Here is a 23536-nt window from a genome sequence, read left to right on the forward strand (position 1 = left end):
GGAAGAGGAGGAAGTAGAATTGTGACACTGAAGGTGCGGTGGGATAGGTAGGAGAACCAAGGAAGAGCACAGTCACAGAGATCAAGGGAGTCAAGTTTTTATTTTTTTGAGGAGGGGGTGACCAACCATATCAAAGGCAGCTGAAGGGTCCAGAAGTAGGAGTACAGAATAGTGTCCATTGGTTTTTGCCTGTTTGTGAGTTTTAGGAGAGAAGTTCCTGTGGAGTGTTATGGGCAAAATCCAGAATGAAGGGAATCAAGATTATTTTTAATGAGGTGGTTACTTGGTTGGTTGTAGACCAGGCGTTCAAGGAGTTTGGAGACGAAGGGAAGCAAGGATCTGAGTCTCCTCTTACGTTTGAGTCCCCGTCAGTGTGTTCCCTTGCGCCAGGTGTCCCCATCAGAGGCCTCTCTTACATTAGTTGTCATCCGAGTGCCCCCTTAAATCAGGAGTCCCCTTATATTGGTTGTCCAAATCAAAGTGCCCTCTTACATGGATTATCCCCATCAGAATCCCCTCCCCCCCCCCCCTTACATTGTCCTCGCAGTGCCCCGTTACATCAATTGTCCCATCAGACCATTTACATCAGCGTTCCATCAGCGTCCTTCCTTACATCAAGGTCAGAAGCCAACTGATCTGAACCCTCAAAACAATCAAGATATAAAATCTTGTAGCGGAATAGATGTGACCTGCAGGCCACAGTTAGGAGAACACAGGATAGGTTATCAAACACCCATAACATGGAATGATAGCTCTCTAGCACACCCTGCTGGAGCAAGATTGAACAGCAAGTGGCAGAGAAAATACTCTGTGCTTAGAGGAGCAGTTCTGTTCGACTACTGATACCCCGCCCCCCTCCGTCTGGGGTCAGACATGACGGTGAAGACATTCCTGGAGATGCAGGCGACCCCGGTCAGGCGATGGGGGAGGCGACCCCGGTCAGGCGATGGGGGGGGGGGGGAGGCGACCCCGGACAGGAGATGGGGGGGGGGGGGGGGAGGCGACCCCGGACAGGAGATGGGGGGGGGGGGGGAGGCGACCCCGGACAGGAGATGGGGGGGGGGGGGGAGGCGACCCCGGACAGGAGATGGGGGGGGGGGGAGGCGACCCCGGACAGGAGATGGGGGGGGGGGGAGGCGACCCCGGACAGGAGATGGGGGGGGGGGGAGGCGACCCCGGACAGGCGATGGGGGGGGGGCGACCCCGGACAGGTTTTGGGGGGAGGAGGTGACTCCCCAGTCATGTTCAGGGTCAGTGTGGGAGTGTCAGCTAATCGGTGTCAGATCCCCTTTAAGAAGCCGGTTGTCACGTGAAATTGTTATTGCTCAGCTGTCATCCTCGACCACGTGTCTGTTCCCCGGCTCCGCCCTTGGAGGACCTCGCGCCGTCCCGGCATACAGTGCGCTGCGGACACGTCACTCCGGTGCCACCATAGAGAGGAGAGTGTCATGGCAGCCGTCGAGTTGGCGGAGAGCGGCTCGGTGTCCGGGAAGTGAGCGGAGACCGGGGAGAGCCGCGCCGGGATATGAGGCCTGCTGGCCCCGGGGCGTCCTGTTGAAGCCTTGGACTTTCCTGAGGGCTCTGCCCGCCTAGCTGTGCACCCTCCCCGGGAGACCTCCAGACATGTCTTCCTGGCTGGGGGGGCTGGGCTCCGGCCTGGGCCAATCTCTGGGTCAGGTGGGGGGGAGCCTGTCCTCCCTGACCGGACATATCTCCAGCTTCACCAAAGACATGCTGCTGGAGGGGGCCGAGGAGACAGGTGAGATCCCTCCCTCACCCCATGCTGCTGGAGGGGGAGGAGACATCTGAGACCCCACCCCATATATACTGCTGGAGGGGGAGGAGACAGGTGAGACCCCTCCCCCACCCCAGATATACTGCTGGAGGGGGAGGAGACAGGTGAGACCCCTCCCCCACCCCATATATACTGCTGGAGGGGGGAGGAGATAGCTGAGACCCCTCCCCCATATGCACTGCTGGAGTGGGAGACCCCTCCCCCACCCCATGCTGCTGGAGGGGGGAGGAGACAGCTGAGACCCCTCCCCCACACCATATATACTGCTGGAGGCGGGAGGAGACAGGTGAGACCCCCTCCCTCAACATACCGCCCCTCTCCCATATATACTGCTGGAGAGGGGGGAGACAGGTGAGACCCCCTACCCCACCCTATGTACACTGCTGGAGGGGGAGGAGACAGGTGAGACCCCTCCCTCATGCACACTGCTGGGGGGAGGAGACAGGTGAGACCCCTCCCCCATGTATACTGCTGGAGAGGGGAGGAGACAGGTGAGACCCCTACCGCCCATATATACCTCCCCAATATATACTGCTGGGGGAGGAGACAGATGATACCCCTCCCCCAACATATACCACCCTTCCTTCAAAATATTTAACTCCTGCCCCAACATATACTTCCCCTCCCCCCATATATACTGCTGGAGAGGGGAGGAGACAGGTGAGACCCCTCCCCCAATATATACCTCCCCTCCCCCATATAAAATGCTGGGGGGGAGACAGGTGAGACCCCTCCCCCATATATACCTCCCCTTCCTCATATACAATATCTCCCAGAAGTGAGTCGTCGTCGTCCCCCCCCCCCCCTCACATTTTTGTAAATATTTGATTCTATCTTTTCATGTGACAACACTGAAGAAATGACACTTTGCTACAATGTGACGTAGTCAGTGTACAGCTTGTATAACATGTAAATTTGCTGTCCCCTCAAAATAACTCAACACACCGCCATTAATGTCTAAACCGCTGACAACAAAAGTGACTCCACCCCTAAGTGACAAGGTCCAAATTGGGCCCAAAGTGTCAATATTTTGTGTGGCCGCCATTATTTTCCAGCACTGCCTTAACCCTCTTGGGCATGGAGGTCACCAGAGCTTCACAGGTTACCACTGGAGTCCTCTTCCACTCCTCCATGACGTCATCACGGAGCTGGTGGATGTTAGAGACCTTGTGCTCCTCCACCTTCCGTTTGAGGAGGCCCCACAGATGCTCAATAGGGTTCAGGTCTGGAGACATGCTTGGCCAGTCCATCACCTTCACCCTCAGCTTCTTTAGCAAGGCAATGGTGATCTTTGAGGTGTGTTTGGGGTCGTTATGTTGGAATATTGCCCTGCGGCCCAGTCTCTGAAGGGAGGGGATCATGCTCTGCTTCAGTATGTCACAGTACATGTTGGCATTCATGGTTCCCTCAATGAACTGTAGCCCCCCAGTGCCGGCAGCACTCATGCAGCCCCTAGACCATGACACTCCCACCACCATGGGGCCCCAGACCATGACACTCCCACCACCATGGGGCCCCAGACCATGACACTCCCACCACCATGGGGCCCCAGACCATGACACTCCCACCACCATGGGGCCCCAGACCATGACACTCCCACCACCATGGGGCCCCAGACCATGACACTCCCACCACCATGGGGCCCCAGACCATGACACTCCCACCACCATGGGGCCCCAGACCATGACACTCCCACCACCATGCTTGACTGTAGGCAAGACACACTTGTCTTTGTACTCCTCACCTGGTTGCCGCCACACGCGTGTGACACCATCTGAACCCAATCAGTTGATGTTGGTGTCATCAGACCACAGGATGGTTCCAGTAATCCATGTCCTTAGTCTGCTTGTCTTCAGCAAACTGTTTGCGGCTTTCTTGTGCATCATCTTTAGAAGAGGCTTCCTTGTGGGATGACAGCCATGCAGACCAATGTGATGCAGTGTGCGGCGTATGGTCTGAGCACTGACAGGCTGACCCCCCCACCCCTTCACCCTCTGCAGCAATGCTGGCCCCACTGACAGGCTGACCCCCCACCCCTTCACCCTCTGCAGCAATGCTGGCCCCACTGACAGGCTGACCCCCCCACCCCTTCACCCTCTGCAGCAATGCTGGCAGCACTCATACGTCTATTTCCCAAAGACAACCTCTGGATATGACGCTGAGCACGTGCACTCAACTTCTTTGGTGGACCATGGCGAGGCCTGTTCTGAGTGGAACCTGTCCTGTTACACCGCTGTATGGTCTTGGCCGCCGTGCTGCAGCTCAGTTTCAGGGTCTCGGCAATCTTCTTATAGCCTCGGCCATCTTTATGTAGAGCAACAATTCTTTATTTCAGATCCTCAGAGTTCTTTGCCATGAGGTGCCATGTTGAACTTCCAGTGACCAGTATGAGAGAGTGAGAGCGATAACACCAAATGTAACCCCCCCCCGCTCCCCATTCACACCTGAGACCTTGTAACACCAACGAGTCACATGACCCCGGGGAGGGAAAATGGCTCATTGGGCCCAATTTGGACCTTGTCACTTAGGGGTGGAGTCACTTTTGTTGCCAGCGGTTTAGACATTAATGGCAGAGTGTTGAGTTATTTTGAAGGGACAGCAAATTTCCATGTTATACAAACTGTACACTGACTACGTCACATTGTAGCAAAGTGTCATTTCTTCAGTGTTGTCACATGAAAAGAGAGAATCAAATATTTACACAAATGTGAGGGGGAGGGGACTCACTTCTGGGAGATACTGTATATTTACTGCTGGAGGAGGGAGGAGACAGGTGAGACCCCCCCAATATATACTGCTGGAGGAGGGAGGAGACAGGTGAGACCCCTCCCCCATATATACCACCCCTCCCCCCATATACACTGCTGAAGGGGGGAGGAGACAGGTGAGAACCCCCCATATATACTGCTGGAGGAGACAGGAGAGACCCCTCCCCCATATATACCACCCGTCCCCCCCATATACACTGCAGGAGGGGGAAGGAGACAGGTGAGACCCCCCCCCCCTATATACTGCTGGAGGAGGGAGGTGACAAAACTGTTTGCAGTAACGAATTATAAAGTGAGATGGAGTTTGGCTTCAATTTGTTGGTGTATTTAAATCTGCTAGTTCATCTAACACTCCCCTCCCCCTAGACTGACAATGCTGCCAATCTAAGGTGCCCCCCTGTGCTCCTTCATCCAGAGTAAGTGGGGGGCGCTCTAGTACAGGAGGTGTGTTACTGGCCAGATCACCAGGGGAAAACAGAGGGGAAAAAAGCCTAAAAAAAAGAAAACTAATGCAGCTGCCACATCTAATGATTGGGAAGCTGTAATGTATGACCTTGTTGGTTTTGGGTCTAATACCGCTTTGAACCTTCCTTAGTCCAGCGCTCTTCAATATTCAGTGTCTCCCGTCCTTCCTTCCACTCTTCCCGTAGTTGTTTGATCCTGTCTTCTCTGATCCTCCCCTTCCAGTGTCTGTGTTGTGACTCTCGGTGTGTTTTGTTGCAGAAGTCGGCGGCGAGGGACAATTATCCAAGTTCAGAGACATTGAGAGCCTCCAGGCTATGCAGAGGTCAGAGGTGAGTGATGTCACGTCTTTGATGTCGGATGATGTCATCGATCACATGTTCCTGACGCCGGTCGTGTCTCCTGTACAGAATGAGCGGATGAAGAAGCTGTGTACGGAGCTGGAAGAGAAGCTGGAAGCGGCCGAGCTACAAGTGAAGCAGCAGAGCGCCGACTACAGAACCCGGCTGCAGCAAAAAGAGGTCGGAGCCTGCGCCATTCTAGATCCCGATAACTCGCGTCTTACAGTAGATTTCCGTTTTCGCAGCCAGATTAGGAGAACGCCTTCGTTATGTTTTGTTATTTGTTCTTCACATAGTATAGCTATATGGAAAGATGACCGATTGTGTATTTAGTTGCGCTTTCCTGAATTTGGCAAAACCGAAGTGCTACTCAGAGAAGGCTAGAGAGTTGTGTGCTGACAATTAACCCTGTCTGTGCTGGCAGAGCTCATTATCCATTGCAAAGAAGATTTCAGAGCGAGCGCCCAAGTTTCTTTCCAGATTCTGGCTCCGCTCCCCGTTTCTGCCGCTATTATACAATTGCACAAAAGTACCTTTTTTACATTTTTATTTATTTTTTTTTTTAGTGGTTCTAAAGGGAAAACTTTTTTTATTTTTTTTTATTTTTTTTATTTACATTAAAGTGTCACTAAACCCCCCACAGTACAATCAGTCTGTAGATGCACTAAAACATGCTTGTTATACTCACTGTGGGACCTAAGGGGGTAATCCTCTGCATTGTGTAAAAAGGATGTTTGATCCTGTCTTCTCTGATTCTCCGCTTCCAGTGTCCCCCTCATATCTCCTGATGAGGCATACTGTGTGGAGTCATTCTACACATGTTCAGTTTGGTGTGTATTGCTATAGAGGTTTTTTTTTTTCCTTGGAGAGTGCATGTGACCAGCACAGGTGCCAATCAGCACTGTCCAGACAGAGGTCAGGGGTTCTGCATCCTCTTAGAGCAGAATGAAAACTCCTCCTACAAGCTTTAACCAGTGCTCTGATAGAAGTCACAAGACTGCTGTATACTGCTGATGAGAAAAGATATTTAGCAGTTTATATTTACTAAAATAATTGCTTTTCCATGTTGTGTGTATTGTGGGAGACCAGATATAGTGAATGGGGGGTCCGTGGAGAGTTAATATAGTGAATGCGGGGTCCGGGGAGAGCGGATATAGTGAGTGCGGGGTCCGGGGAGAGCGGATATAGGGAATGCGGGGTCTGGGGAGAGCGGATATAGAGAATGCGGGGTCCGGGGAGAGCGGATATAGGGAATGCGGGGTCCGGGGAGAGCGGATATAGGGAATGCGGGGTCCGGGGAGAGCGGATATAGTGAATGCGGGGTCTGGGATAGAGCGGATATAGTGAATGCGGGGTCCGGGGAGAGCGGATATAGTGAATGCCGGGTCCGGGGAGAGCGGATATAGTGAATGCGGGGTCCGGGGAGAGCGGATATAGTGAATGCGGGGTCCGGGGAGAGCGTGTATAGTGAATGCGGGGTCCGGGGAGAGCGGATATAGTGAATGCAGGGTCCGGGGAGAGCGGATATAGTGAATGCGGGGTCCGGGGAGAGCGGATACAGTGAATGCGGGGTCCGGGGAGACCGGATATAGTGAATGCCGGGTCCGGGGAGAGCGGATATAGTGAATGCGGGGTCCGGGGAGAGCGGATATAGTAAATGCGGGGTCCGGGGAGAGCGGATATAGTGAATGCGGGGTCCGGGGAGACCGGATATAGTGAATGCGGGGTCCGGGGAGACCGGATATAGTGAATGCCGGGTCCGGGGAGAGCGGATATAGCGAATGCGGGGTCCGGGGAGAGTTGATACAGTGAATGCGGGGTCCGGGGAGACCGGATATAGCGAATGCCGGGTCCGGGGAGACCGGATATAGTGAATGCGGGGTCCGGGGAGACCGGATATAGTGAATGCCGGGTCCGGGGAGAGCGAATATAGTGAATGCGGGGTCCGGGGAGAGCGGATATAGTGAATGCGGGGTCTGGGGAGAGCGGATATAGTGAATGCGGGGTCCGGGGAGACCAGATATAGTGAATGCGGGGTCCGGGGAGAGCGGATATAGTGAATGCGGGGTCCGGGGAGAGCGGATATAGCGAATGCGGGGTCCGGGGAGAGCGGATATAGCGAATGCGGGGTCCGGGGAGAGCGGATATAGTGAATGCCGGGTCCGGGGAGAGTGGATATAGTGAATGCCGGGTCCGGGGAGAGCGGATATAGTGAATGTGGGGTCCGGGGAGAGCGGATATAGTGAATGTGGGGTCCGGGGAGACCGGATATAGTTAATGCATTATGGTACAAAAAAAAAAAAAGTGTGGCCCTTTGCTATGCACTCCTCACACCTTCAGATACTTATCTGAGTCTTTGCATGTTTGTTCTGCCAACAACAAAAACTTCTTTCTTCTATTTGGAAGATTTTTGCCTGTGTCTACACAGCCTGCAGCATCTAATTAAATTCAATGTCAACAAGAATCTCTTCCATGGGCTTTGCTTTGTCTGGCAGATGAACTCATGAAATTTAGATCTGTGTTTACTGGACTCAAAGCGAAACTAAAGTCTCAGTTTAAAAAAACAAAACTGTGAGCAGGCAGGCGCTTTGTAGCAGAAGAAACATGCAATGACTGTGAGTAGGCAGGTTTACTTTACTGCAGAACAGACTTCTGTCTTCATCATACAAATGATGTCCGTGGGACTTTTGGTGAGTTGCACCATAAAAGTGAATACCACATATGTTTTTAAAAAAAAAAAAATCACATCTTTTATTACTTCTAAATATAAGAAAAAATACAAATAGCCAGGTAGTCAAGAAAAATAGAACATGTAAACATCAATATGTATTGCATTTTGGGACATAGATAATTTTGCAGCAATCAAGGAATACTTTCAACGTGTTTTGTGAACAACATTCACTTCCTCAGGAGTGGTGAGATCTAAATACATATCTGCGAAGAGACCATGTAAAATCAACAATGCTCACATACTCATACTTTGTGTTTATGTGAGTATCTTGTTTTTTATTAATACATTGTATACATACAGGATATATTATATAATACATTGTATACACACAGGATACATTATATAATACATTGTATACATACAGGATATATTATATAATACATTGTATACATACAGGATACATTATATAATAAATTGTATACATACAGGATCCATTCTATAATACATTGTATACATACAGGATCCATTCTATAATACATTGTATACACACAGGATATATTATACAATACATTGTAGACATACAGGATCCATTATATAATACATTGTATACATATAGGATCCATTCTATAATACATTGTATACATACAGGATACATTCTATAATACATTGTATACATGCAGGCACATTATATAATACATTGTATACATACAGGATATATTCTATAATACATTGTATACATACAGGATATATTCTATAATACATTGTATACACACATGATACATTCTATAATACATTGTATACATACAGGATCCATTATATAATACATTGTATACATACAGGATATATTATATATTACATTGTATACATACAGGATATATTATATAATACATTGTATACACACAGGATCCATTCTATAATACATTGTATACATACAGGATACATTCTATAATACATTGTATACATACAGGATCCATTATATAATACATTGTATACATACAGGATCCATTATATAATACATTGTATACATACAGGATATATTATATAATACATTGTATACATACCGGATACATTATATAATACATTGTATACATACCGGATACATTATATAATACATTGTATACATACAGGATCCATTCTATAATACATTGTATACATACAGGATCCATTCTATAATACATTGTATACATACAGGATCCATTCTATAATACATTGTATACATACAGGATCCATTATATAATACATTGTATACATACAGGATTCATTCTATAATACATTGTATACTGTCTTGGAAATTCACTTTAACGAATTTCTCCTTACCGTGAGTACTCGCAGTTGGATGCGCAGAAATCCCCCATAAAGCTGTGCGAATCTCGCTTACCACGACTGCAGCCAAACTACACGATTCCTGCCCATCCAAATACTTTGGTTCTGTTGAATTTGTGGGTGATTGGAGCTCCGTTACCCTAGAATGATCACACGACACTCTAAGGCTGGTTGCAATCCACATAAGGGCCGGCTTTAGGCTCAGCTCTCTGTTTTATTAAGAATACACACATGCCCCCCACATGAATAAAGTCAATCCCTCCCACCGAACAATACAATGGGGATTGCCTATACAGAGGATGTACATTCCAATTGGAGCATAGCCTTTGCTATTATCTATCACTGGTCCTCCCCCATGAGTCTTCTGAGGTCAGCAGACTTCCTCCCCTTCCCCCCTATGAGCCATCTGAGGTCATATTTCCTGTCCTACTAGCTTCTATTGGTATGCAAAATTCTCTGCACAAGCATCTCCCTAAAAATATCAGTCTGTACCTGGATGGGCCCGATACGATCTTTATTAAAACACATCCATCCCAGATACAGTTCAGATTAGTAATGGGTTGTAAGATATGCATAAGCCTACACGTGGAGTTCACACCGCTTGCGCCTTGCGTTATGAAGCCCACGTGGTACCATGCTGCTGATATGTGGATACAGGCCCACGGTCTACTGACAGCAGCATTCGCATGGAATGCCGTGGTGGTATACACGCCGGTCTATAAGCGCAGATCTGCCATCTCATCCATTACCAAGCTGAGTACTGTAATACATACATTGTACATGCGCATGGCCCAATTGCAGCCTTCAGAGCTTTAATTAAGCCACACGAGAGACATATGAATAACACGAATATATGACACATTTAAAGTTCGACCAACAATACAAAATTTCCATGACATTCCCTCCTGTTTTATCATATTCTCCTCGTGTCCCTTCTTGATCTTCTTCAGCTTGATGGGTGTAGTCTCAAACTTCAAAGAGTTCCTGTAGTTGTCCTTGAGAATAAAGCTCCACGGGGTACCTGAAACAACAAGACCCGACGCAGACTCGACGCAAACAGGCTTGATTGAAGCGATGATCCTCAAGAGCGTTGGAACCTTCACTACAGGAAGGCTCTTGCAAAAACCACAAACAGACTTGTGGTATGAATAAAGCTTGTGATCCCACGGTGGTCTGGGGAGATCCAGCAATAGATTCTCAAATTGCCCCTGCAGACGGGGCCACACAAGGCTGGTCTCGACCCAGACAGTTTTCCAAATCGCAGACACAAACAATGATGAGGCTTGAAGCTTGCTTGAAGGTCTTGGAGAATGTGGTCTTCAGAGAGATAAATTAGAGGGAAGCCAGGACGTAATCTGTAGAGAAGGTGGTTGGTTGGTGAGGTCTTCCCCCGATCAGTGGTTGGAGTGGGATCCCAGGAGCGGGCATGGAGATGTGGTCGTCTGCCCGAGCTTGGCTTACACGGTCGATGAGGCAACAGGAACATCTCACCGCGGCATATAAAAGGCAGATGAAAAAGAGAAGCATCAGGATATACACTCCCACTTCCTTCAACCAAGATCCGATGGAGAACAGGAAATCTCCCAATCCTCCCAAACCCTTGAACGGATTCCAACCCTCACTAGCTATAGCTCTAGCTTTTCCCTGTAGTTCACTAACTTTGTCCATATGGGCCTGGACCTTGTCATCGGTGTCTTCTATCCAAGTACAACAATCCTCTCCGATGAACTCACAGAACCCCCCTTTGGCGGCTAAAAGATAATCAAGGGCCATCTTCTCCTGAAGCACTAAAATTCCCATCTGCCGTTGTTCTTGGGCAATTTCTCTGACAGCCTCTACGGTCTCGTTAAACATACTATCCACGATGACAGAAAAATTGTTCAGGCGCTTCATAAGTTCTATTCCCCATCCTGTCCATGAGGGGAACCAAGCCCATGCCTGGTCGCCCTCAGAGAACAGTTCCCTGCGAACTCTCCCTGCCATCCTTACCTTCTTGTGGACCATCAACTCTTCATGGTCCATCACTACATAGGATGCGGGGACTAGCTTTATGAGGGCACACGAACCTTTCGCGTTCTGGGGGAATGTTCTATAGGCTGCCGAACCACACAGAAAATAGTATGGACCTGTCAGAGCAGAGCAGGAAGAGTTCCTCGTTCGGCCTCTGGCACTGAGCAACAGTTGCACAGACTGGGGGATTGCTCCCTCAGTCTGCACATCACATCCGTCCTTCCAACACACGTGGTCTGGTCGGTCAGTGTGGTTACTCAGAAGGGAAGTCTGGTTAGTCAGATTGACAGTTATACCTCCCTCACAGGTGGTAGTCCCAACAAACTTGTTACCTGTGCCAAAGCTGATGTTAAAGCACACCTGAGGGCTGCCTAGCTGCCCAGTTACCCATAATGGACTGGTGAGGGCCCTACAGGAGCTAGAGCTAATATTGGTGCTGAAACTGATGTTACCTGCTAAAAATGTGTCATTAAGTTCTACCGATAAATGTCTACGTGGGGGCTGACCAGGGGTCCCTTGCTTTTTCATGCCGACGCGGATGTCATATAGGGCATGAACAGCGGCCATTGCGGACATGTGATGACTGGGTGGGGGCTTAGAGCATACCCAACAGTTGGTTTTGTTGGCGGTTCTGGCTAAACGTAGGTGCATTTTAAATAAAAGGTTGGGGTATCTGCCGTCTTTTCCTCCGTTCACACACATGTATGACATACAAACAAAAAGAAAAAGGAAAATGACACCCCTCATTCTCTGGTGTAGCTGAGAAGCTTCTTGCAGTGGCTTGCGTGCACCCAGTTGTCTCGTCCCTCGAGCTTGAGTGAGGTAGGTGTCGTCAGCTGGACTTGGTATGGTCCGGTGAACCGTGGCTCGAGTCCGGTTCTTTGATGTTTCTTTAGGACGACCCAATCACCTGGCTCAATAGAAAGAACACCTGTTATTGTATTTGGATCGGGGAGCGATTCGCGAACCCGATGGTGTATCTTCTGCAGCTCCCGTTGCAGAGATTGCACATAACCTGTAAGCTGTGAATGCAAAGACAACAACTGTTGAGGAAAGTACAACCCTGTTTTGGGAGGTCCCCCAAACAACACCTCGTAGGGTGACAGCCCATGTGGTTGCCGAGGGGCATTCCGGATGGAATAGGGGGCAATGGGGAGACACTCAGGCCAAGGTTTTTGGGTATCGGAAGACGTTCAACCTTTCCGCTACTCTCGGGGTGATATGGGGTGTGTCGCCGCTGACTCCAGTTCCACCAAAGAAATGCAGTCGTGTCCTTTGGAAGAGAGATTAGTAGTGGACAAAGAAGACATGTTAGCAGAAGAGGTGTTAGTATTGTTAGTCGTGTTGCAAAATTCAGCACTGTCATTGCTGTCCTCCCCCCCCTTCTCATCTTCCGACACAGGAAGAAGAGAAGCTGGGTTAAGAATAGTGCATCGTTTGATAGTGAGGTTAGTAGGGGTTAGGAGGGCTTTCCCCTGAGAGGGGTACCTTGCCTTGGATGTCCTGTTTTCGCAGGACCGTTCTTGCTGCACCGGTGTCAGTGAGGCAAGGGAGGGGATATTTTAATTCCTCTAGAAAAAGATGGATCTGGGCCGACACCGATTTGTCAACTTCCTATGAGAATTCATAGGAGTTACTTACCATGGTGGTCATAGGGGCGGAGGACTCATCAGGAATGAACTGCCACCGACCTTTAGGTAATTGGGGACAGCTCCTCCTCATGTGCCCCGTTTGGTGGCACTGGAAGCACCTGGGTGGGGGCCTATCCTTCCTGTGACCCAGATCCCTTGGTTTTTCGTGTGGGGTCTGGGACATAAGAACTTTGGCCTTGTCTTGTTTTCTTCTATCCATTTCCCTCTCTATTGCCGCAAGAGTGGAAAGGATAGCAGGGATAGACATCTCATTATATTCGGGTCGGGCCAGAACCAGCCTTTCCCGAATTTTAGTATCGATGCCTTCCAAAAATTTGGCCCGCAACAGAATGTGCGTCGCGGTCACCTTTACCCCTTCAGTTGGAGCATCAGGTCCAACTTCCAGATCCGCATCCAGTGCCGTCTGCTTGAGACGGCGCCAGAAGCAGGCGCTTTCCTCATTAGGACCCTGGGTGAGCTTCATCATGTCCGTAGTAGAGGTAGCACCATACATTTCTGGAAGCTTTGCCTTTAGCTGTGTACAGAACTCTTTGCCCCCTGAAGTCATCTCCTCATGCGTGGTTATAGAGCACCCTGCAATCACTGTACTGGCCACTTCCATGCCCACCTTTGCCCGTAGGATCTGTGCACAATCTGACCCGCTCATACCATAGCTGAACTGGTTTTGTCCAAACATTCGAGCAAATCCTCTCGGATTGACTCGATAGTCCGGGAGCTCAGCCAGAATAGTGCGGATCTCTGCCGGGGTGAAGGGGACATGCCAAACTACCCGTTCCCCTAAAGTCCGTTCCCCCTGTGCATTGGGAGGACCTTCAAATTGCTGCACCCTGACTGGATAGGCCTCGGTCCGGGAAGAGTGCAAGGGCTGGCCCAGCATCATCGGTGGGCTTAGATTAACCACCTCGCTTACTGCACCTTCAGGTTTGAGGTCCCTCAGATCAGGGTATAGCTGGGGGGCAGGGGTCTGATCAGTGGTTCGTAGCGCTTTGATGCAATCCGCCCTGTTTTTTAACCGGGTATCTATTCCCCTTGATTCACAGATAGTCTGCAAATCGGTTGTTGAGTAGGCTTCATAGTTGGAAACAGAAGGAGCTGGGGTGAAGCAGGGAGAAGGGAGAGGTAGAGGCAGAGGCTGAGGCATAGAGACAGAAGACACGGAAGGTACATCAAGAGTGACGTCACTAACAGAAGAGACAGGTGCAGTTATACTTATCTCAGCCACTGTTGGTTGTTGGGGAACCCCAGCAGACCCTGATCCTGCCTGCCTTAGTAGAGTCAGCCCTGAAAGGAGCTTCTTCCACCTCTGACACTGGATCCTCCTGTTTTATTCCCTCTGGAGGCCAGGTATACATCACCTGGTTCTTCCGGACAGACACCAGTTTATGTATGCCCTGCTTCCCTAATCGGATTGACCTGTGAAGCCATAGCTGTGCGATCTCTAGTTCTGACGCCTGCATCCGTGGTTCAAATTCAGAGATGAATTTTTCCCACCTCCATGCGTCAAATGTACCTTCCCGGGGAATTTCCCATCTGGTACCCTTCGACCATTTATTCCACCTTTTGAGGGGTTCTGTAGACTTCCCCCCCAAACTCACCTTCATCAGTTGTGCAGCTGTCCTTACCCTGAAGAGGGCTGGTTCCCCCTCTCTCTTCATGGACTGACTACTGCCCATCGTGACTAGTCACTGGTATATATCCCGCGTCCGGGTACCTGTTTACCCCCTGGAGCACTCGGTGGGATCCTACCGAGAGGCCTGATTCCACCACTTTCCCAGCACAGCGTAATTTATGTGATACTTATCGATCACCCGAAGCGCATCAAGTGGCGGTCAGACTGAGAGCACACCTCCCACTCCCACAGCGCAATTTGTGTGATCCTGACCACCCGAAGTGTTTGTGGTGACCAGGCTAAGTGTTACACTTCCCTGAACCGCCCACTCACACAGCGTAATTTATGTGGTTCTCATCACCCACTGTGTTTGGCAGGCCACACCGCACAATGATGAAAGTGGCTTTTCTCTCCCTGCACACAGTAGCTAACACAAGTCAAAACAAAAAGAGGGGTTCTTGGATGTTACTTCCGGGTCACTGGTTGGGCAGAAACCTGCTAACTGACCTTTAGGAAATTTGTGTAAAGAAAAAAACTTTCCTAATACACACAGAAAAACCCTTTTTCAACCTGAAAAACTGTTAAAAAGGACAAAGTGGATCCTTATGAAAAACACGGGACGTTTCACAGTAAAACAATTACACAGAGGTAAACCGAAAAACTGCGCCAAAAGTAACCTTGTTGCTGACGCAAAAATCACTCCTATCAGCACCGCTAAACGATCCACGTTATACACGCAATCTTTACTGCAACCACCTAGAACCGTTTACACAAAAAGTCTGCTGGACGTGAAACACGCGACACAGCAGCTTAAAACAAACCCGCTTTACAATAAGGAACTACTTTTAACAGGAAAAACACAAGAAAAACATAATCACTATACAAGAAATCTATGTGCAAAAACCCAGACTTCACTGCGCTCATTAAATGTGGAACACGTGAAGGGAAAACTCGCTTAATACACTTTAAATTGGCTGGCAATACGCAAATTTAAAGCTAAAAGCAAACAAATGAAACTGTAAAAAATTTGGATTAAAAACACAATATGGGTCAAATGCATATAGGAAACTTCATGCACATTGCATAGAGATTACTGCACATTTGGTAGCCAACAAAATGGCCACCAAACAAAAGGAGTCCATGTGGTTTAGTCAAGAAAATGACCCCCCACAGGGGAGCACATGGTAACACTAGAATGACCCCCCACAGGGAAACACACGGCAGACTCTAGCCTCAAAATTGCCTCTTACATAAAACAGACTTTTAGACAGAACATACACTGGACAATTACACAACAATATGAAGTACACATACAACACAATTTGGGCACAATCACAGAACGGACATAAAACACCAACATATCACACTAACATGCACATGTAACAGAAAGGACCCCCTGCTGCATGCTTGCTGGGAGCAGTAGTACCACAAAACATTGTACAGACCACATAACACAGATCTTACAACAGTTAACAATTAACCTAAGCCTTTCAGCACTGTAATAATTACCTCACGTGGAGGGGGGTAAAGCAATCACCACAGTACCTACAGCCCACAAATACTTACCTAACACTATGCAACAACTTTTACCCACTAAAACATATACCCGTTTAATTTTTGGTTGGAAGATTTTTAAACTTGACCAAATCCAGCCAACCAAAACCCACCCCTCTGCTGCTCTCCGCAGAGACAAACCCTCGTCTTTCACCCACAAATCAAGAGTTTAGGACAAAAAACGAGGTCCTTGTTAAGCGGTATTTCTTGTTAGCTAACAGAGAGCGAAATCAGCCACACGAACACGCAAAAAGCGATCCTCTTAATGGCAGAGAGACCTGAAATGTGCCGGCATACTTTTTGCTAGTTCATGATAGTTCATTTCCCCCCCGTTCTTTGTTAGCTATGCAATAATACGCGTTAGTATCCACCAGGCTCGCCAAACTGTCTTGGAAATTCACTTTAACGAATTTCTCCTTACCGTGAGTACTCGCAGTTGGATGCGCAGAAATCCCCCATAAAGCTGTGCGAATCTCGCTTACCACGACTGCAGCCAAACTACACGATTCCTGCCCATCCAAATACTTTGGTTCTGTTGAATTTGTGGGTGATTGGAGCTCCGTTACCCTAGAATGATCACACGACACTCTAAGGCTGGTTGCAATCCACATAAGGGCCGGCTTTAGGCTCAGCTCTCTGTTTTATTAAGAATACACACATGCCCCCCACATGAATAAAGTCAATCCCTCCCACCGAACAATACAATGGGGATTGCCTATACAGAGGATGTACATTCCAATTGGAGCATAGCCTTTGCTATTATCTATCACTGGTCCTCCCCCATGAGTCTTCTGAGGTCAGCAGACTTCCTCCCCTTCCCCCCTATGAGCCATCTGAGGTCATATTTCCTGTCCTACTAGCTTCTATTGGTATGCAAAATTCTCTGCACAAGCATCTCCCTAAAAATATCAGTCTGTACCTGGATGGGCCCGATACGATCTTTATTAAAACACATCCATCCCAGATACAGTTCAGATTAGTAATGGGTTGTAAGATATGCATAAGCCTACACGTGGAGTTCACACCGCTTGCGCCTTGCGTTATGAAGCCCACGTGGTACCATGCTGCTGATATGTGGATACAGGCCCACGGTCTACTGACAGCAGCATTCGCATGGAATGCCGTGGTGGTATACACGCCGGTCTATAAGCGCAGATCTGCCATCTCATCCATTACCAAGCTGAGTACTGTAATACATACATTGTACATGCGCATGGCCCAATTGCAGCCTTCAGAGCTTTAATTAAGCCACACGAGAGACATATGAATAACACGAATATATGACACATTTAAAGTTCGACCAACAATACAAAATTTCCATGACAATACATACAGGATAGATTATATAATACATTGTATACATACAGGATACATTATATAATACATTGTATACACACAGGATCCATTCTATAATACATTGTATACATACAGGATCCATTCTATAATACATTGTATACATACAGGATCCATTATATAATACAAAAAAAAAAGATTATTGCTGTATGGGGTTTTCTATAAAATTCATACCAGACCTGACCATATATATGATGGGGGGCAAACAGTTTTTCTTTTTTTTCATAATTTTTAATTGCCAGCATACTTTGTTTACATTCAGCTGTCAGCGAGGAACCTGCTGACAGCTGATGAGTCATTCGTTGTTAAGGAAGCGGTGGCCGGCCTCCTTAACAACCAGCTACTGTGTGATAAATGACTGCATGAAAATATGTGGCAATTACCGCAATAACGATATTTTACCGCAGTCGTTATTTACCTGCTAAATTCTTAGTGAATTGAATTTGCACAATTGTGTCTTCATACGTTACTTTACTGCCTTTTTAAAGCGTTATTTAACTCTTAGTGAATTGACCCGTTTATCTTGGAAAAAAAAAAATCACGGTATAATTCACCTGGATACTCAAAGCAGTTGCAGTGATATGTACAGTTTTTACTAAGACATTTCAAAGTTGAAAAATTGTGTTCAGGCATTAACATTACTCTGTCACCAAGGGGTGAAGGCTCAATTCATGGAGCTAACCCTCCAGGATAAGTATACTTGTTCTGTGGAATTCCTGTAACATGGCTAAAATAAAGATCCTTATCCTTGAGACCTGGCATTACTGAATAGAGCCTTTTTAGTGATTTCAGCACACTTGGATGGGATAGCATTATCCATTCACTAACTGGCTTGTTGCCTAGACCCGCCCTTGTAGTCTAACCTACTAAGTGACATATCGGCATGGATGTCACTCCACTTCCTCAAACTCAATCTTTCGAAAACCGAGTTCTTACTCTTCCCTCCAGCCCGTGCCCCCCCCCCCCCCGACTTCTCCATCAAGATCACTAACACAACCATCAGTCCCTCCCCTCATGCCGGGGTACTAGGTGTCATCCTAGACTCCCATCTGTCCTTTCAGCCCCAAATCCAATCACTGTCCAACTCTTGTAGACTTCACCTCCGCAACATCTCCAAGATACGTCCGTTCCTAACCTCGGAAACCACTAAGCAACTTGTCACTCCCTTGTTATCTCTCGCCTTGACTGTTGTAACTCCCTCCTCATTGGCCGACATCATCGCAGTCTATCCCCTCTTCAGTCTATCATGAATGCTGCTGCCAGACTCATCCACCTTACTAATCGTTCTGTATCTGCCACCCCTCTCTGCCAATCCCTCCACTGGCCTTCACTCAGTGTCCACCACCCCTCTCTGCCAATCCCTCCACTGGCCTCCAATCAGTGTCCTCCACCCCTCTCTGCCAATCCCTCCACTGGCCTCCACTCAGTGTCCACCACCCCTCTCTGCCAATCCCTCCACTGGCCTCCAATCAGTGTCCTCCACCCCTCTCTGCCAATCCCTCCACTGGCCTCCACTCAGTGTCCACCACCCCTCTCTGCGAATCCCTCCACTGGCTTCCAATCAGTGTCCACTACCCCTCTCTGCCAATCCCTCCACTGGCCTCCACTCAGTGTCCTCCACCCCTCTCTGCCACTCCCTCCACTGGCCTCCACTCAGTGTCCTCCACCCCTCTCTGCCACTCCCTCCACTGGCCTCCATTCAGTGTCCAGCACCTCTCTCTGCCACTCCCTCCACTGGCCTCCACTCAGTGTCCTCCACCCCTCTCTGCCAATCCCTGCACTGGCCTCCACTCAGTGTCCAGCACCCCTCTCTGCCAATCCCTCCACTGGCCTCCACTCAGTGTCTAGCACCTCTCTCTGCCACTCCCTCCACTGGCCTCCACTCAGTGTCCTCCACCCCTCTCTGCCAATCCCTGCACTGGCCTCCACTCAGTGTCCAGCACCCCTCTCTGCCAATCCCTCCACTGGCCTCCAATCAGTGTCCTCCACCCCTCTCTGCCAATCCCTCCACTGGCCTCCACTCAGTGTCCACCACCCCTCTCTGCGAATCCCTCCACTGGCTTCCAATCAGTGTCCACTACCCCTCTCTGCCAATCCCTCCACTGGCCTCCACTCAGTGTCCTCCACCCCTCTCTGCCACTCCCTCCACTGGCCTCCACTCAGTGTCCTCCACCCCTCTCTGCCACTCCCTCCACTGGCCTCCATTCAGTGTCCAGCACCTCTCTCTGCCACTCCCTCCACTGGCCTCCACTCAGTGTCCTCCACCCCTCTCTGCCAATCCCTGCACTGGCCTCCACTCAGTGTCCAGCACCCCTCTCTGCCAATCCCTCCACTGGCCTCCACTCAGTGTCTAGCACCTCTCTCTGCCACTCCCTCCACTGGCCTCCACTCAGTGTCCTCCACCCCTCTCTGCCAATCCCTGCACTGGCCTCCACTCAGTGTCCAGCACCCCTCTCTGCCAATCCCTCCACTGGCCTCCACTCAGTGTCCAGCACCCCTCTCTGCCAATCCCTCCACTGGCTTCCCATCGCCTAACGAATAAAGTTCAAAACATTAACAATAACATATAAAGCCATTTATAACTCCGCCCCAAATTACATCACCAATCTTGTCTCCAAATATCACCCAAACCGTCCTCTCCGCTCCTCGCATGACCTCCTACTCTTTAGCTCCCTTGTCTCCTCCTCCCATGCTCTTCTCCAGGACTTCCCCAATCCTCTGGAACTCTCTATCCCAATTTATCAGACTATCGCCTACTCTGCTCACTTTTAGGCGATCTCTGAAAACCTCTCTCTTCAGGGAAGCCTATCCTGCCCTCAGCTAATAATGGAATCTTCTATTCCTCCTACCAGTCCATCCCCCACAGTTACTACCTTTTGTACCACTAGCCCCTCCCTCCTAGATTGTAAGCTCCCAGGATCAGGGTCCTCCTATCCCTCTTGTATTGAACTGTATTGTTGCTGTATTGTCTCCCGTTATATTGTAAATCTCTGAGCAAAGTGTTGGCGCCATAAATCCTGTATAATAATAATAATCTTTAGAGGAATTTCACATGCGTGTAGATTACCAAGGCTTGCTCTGATGTGTTCAGCTTGCCCACAGCCCAGTAGACTGGATTCATAAGAGTTTGTTATTCATATTCAGGTGGAAGTAAGTCATCTGAAAGCCAAGCTGAACTCGCTGCAGGATGAAGTACAGAAGTCGCAGGTCTCAGCGCAGCTGTCTAGCATCACTCTTCAAGCAGCCGACTCTCCGGCCTTCATGTCCAGTATCCCGCCTCCCTCCTCCAGCTTCCAGGGGGACGACATGGACTTTAGTGACGTCATCTGGTCTCAGCAGGAAATCAACAACCTCTCCAGTGAAGTGGCCAGGCTGCAGGCAGAGGTGACCCACTGGAAGCACGTGGCCCAGGTGAGACGCTTGATCTGATCTCATTGTGTGCAATAGAAAACTTTTTGCGTAGAGTGAAAAGTTTTTCTTGTTCTTTTGCTCATTCCTTATCAGTGACTTCAATCGGTCTGTACCACAGAGCATTTACTGCTTCAGGATGGCGCATGCAGTCATGGCCAAAAATATTGGCTCCCCTGCATTTCTGTCAGATAACGCACCACTTTGCCCAGAAACTTCTTGCAGTTATAAATGTTTTAGCATTCTCCTGTTTGTTACGGAACTGACCCAGACTGCACTTGGGTACTTCCGCTAGAATACCGCTTCCCCGTCCGAACACCAACCACAGACACCACAGCTGACCATAGAGGACACCAATTTTGAAGTAATCCAGAAGTAGACTAGTTTATTTGAACACAGATACAAGATATATACACTCAGGGTGCAATCCCCCCTCCCTGCATAATGACATTGCGGGGCAATCTACATTTAGTAACGAGACACACAGGTATTCAAACTTCACACCAGCAGACAATCCCATCAGGAGGGAGGGCTGCTGGAGACACCCTCCCCCACTAAGCTAATACACATACAAGAAAAAGTATGTGAACCCCGTGGGATTACGTGGAGTTTTGCATGAATTGGGCATAAAATGTGTTCTGAACATCCATATTGTCATCACCTGGTCATGGATACGGGGGAGTTTAACGACAAATTACAGGAGCATCACAAACTTGGAATGCTACTACAGGAAACGTTTGGTTGAGTTTATTGCTGCCAAAGGAGGGTCAACCAGTTATTAAGTCCAAAGGTTCACATACTTTTTCCTCCCTGCGCTGTGAATGCTTACATGTTATGTGCAATTAAACCATGGCAACATCTAATGTTTGTGTAGTATTATGTTCAGCAGACTGTGTTCTTCTATTGTTGTGACTTAGATGACGTTCAGAGCACATTTTATGCCCAATTCATGCCAAACTCCACGTAATCCCAAGGGGTTCACATACTTTTTCTTGCAACTGTAGACACATACATCCCATAATAGTTTGCTCCCAAGCAAGACACACAATAGTATAATGGGATGCAACCACATGAGATAAACAATCAACAACCCCCCACCCCAATATTAGGACAGATCACCCTGTACCCCTAACAGGCACAGGGTGATTACACATAAGAGGGATATGGGGAGCTGAGACAGGGGTCTCCTCACCTCTCCAAAGTGTGCTTGGTTCCATGGGCCCCCCACACAAAGTGACTCCCGTCACAGTGTTTATTTCTTTAGTTTGTATCGGTATGACATAAAAAAAGTGGAGAAACGAAAAAGCCAAATCTGATACATTCCAGGCAAAACCCCAAAAATGGACTAGAGAAAATTATTGGCACTTTCCCAAAATGGTAATAAATAATAGCATTCCAAGTTTGTGATGCTCCTGTAATTTGTCGTTAAACTCCCCCGTATCCATGACCAGATGATGACAATATAGAAATCACACCGGCAACCAGTTAAAATGGTAAAAAAATGGATTCCACCTTTCTGTTGTGTGTCTCTGTGTGCCGCATGGAGAAGAGAGAGAGCAGCAAAGAATTGTCTGAGGATCTGAGAACAAAAATTGTTTAAAAGCATGGACAATCTCAAGGAGACAAGTCTATCTCCAGAGATCCTAATGTTCCTGTGTCCACTGTGTGCAACATTGTCAAGAGCTTTACAGCCCATGGCACTGTAGCTGATCTCTCTGGACGTGGACAAAAGAGAAAAATTGATCAAAGATTGCAACAAAGGACTGTCAAGGAACCTCAAGCAACTTCCAGACAAATTCAAGCTGACCTTCAGGCGCAGGGTACAACGGTGTCCACTCACACTATACGTCGCCATCGGAGTGAAAAGGGACGCTATGGTAGGAGACCCAGGAGGACCCCACTGCTGACACAGAAATATGGGAGGAGACCCAGGAGGACCCCACTGCTGACACAGAAATATGGGAGGAGACCCAGGAGGACCCCACTGCTGACACAGAAATATGGGAGGAGACCCAGGAGGAACCCACTGATGACACATAAATATGGGAGGAGACCCAGGAGGACCCCACTGCTGACACAGAAATATGGGAGGAGACCCAGGAGGACCCCACTGCTGACACATAAATATGGTAGGAGACCCAGGAGGACCCCATTGCTGACAGAGAAATATGGGAGGAGACCAGGAGGACCCCACTGCTGACACAGAAATATGGGAGGAGACCCAGGAGGACCCCACTGCTGACACATAAATATGGGAGGAGACCCAGGAGGACCCCACTGCTGACACATAAATATGGGAGGAGACCCAGGAGGACCCCACTGCTGACACATAAATATGGGAGGAGACCCGGAGGACCCCACTGCTGACACAGAAATATGGGAGGAGACCCAGGAGGACCCCACTGCTGACACAGAAATATGGGAGGAGACCCAGGAGGACCCCACTGCTGACACATAAATATGGGAGGAGACCCAGGAGGACCCCACTGCTGACACATAAATATGGGAGGAGACCCAGGAGGACCCCACTGCTGACACATAAATATGGGAGGAGACCCAGGAGGACCCCACTGCTGACACATAAATATGG

At 48.7% G+C, this 23536-nt stretch overlaps 1 protein-coding gene across 1 annotated transcript in view; it reads left to right on the forward strand.

Moving 5' to 3' along the window:
• Window positions 1–1436: 1436 nt before the first annotated feature.
• Window positions 1437–23536, forward strand: part of LOC149427666 (thyroid receptor-interacting protein 11-like) — a gene marked incomplete at its 3' end in the record, with an annotated part of 40212 nt that continues 18112 nt past the window's right edge. Inside the window, 4 exon segments of the mRNA XM_089667801.1 lie at window positions 1437–1759; window positions 5287–5357; window positions 5436–5546; window positions 20683–20949. Of these exon segments, the coding sequence (XP_089523927.1) occupies window positions 1624–1759; window positions 5287–5357; window positions 5436–5546; window positions 20683–20949 (585 nt within the window).

The sequence above is a fragment of the Staurois parvus genome, unplaced genomic scaffold (genome assembly GCF_062004578.1).
Source record: "Staurois parvus isolate SC_StPar_1 unplaced genomic scaffold, SC_StPar_1.0 ptg003594l, whole genome shotgun sequence".
In the NCBI taxonomy this organism is placed as follows: domain Eukaryota; kingdom Metazoa; phylum Chordata; class Amphibia; order Anura; family Ranidae; genus Staurois; species Staurois parvus.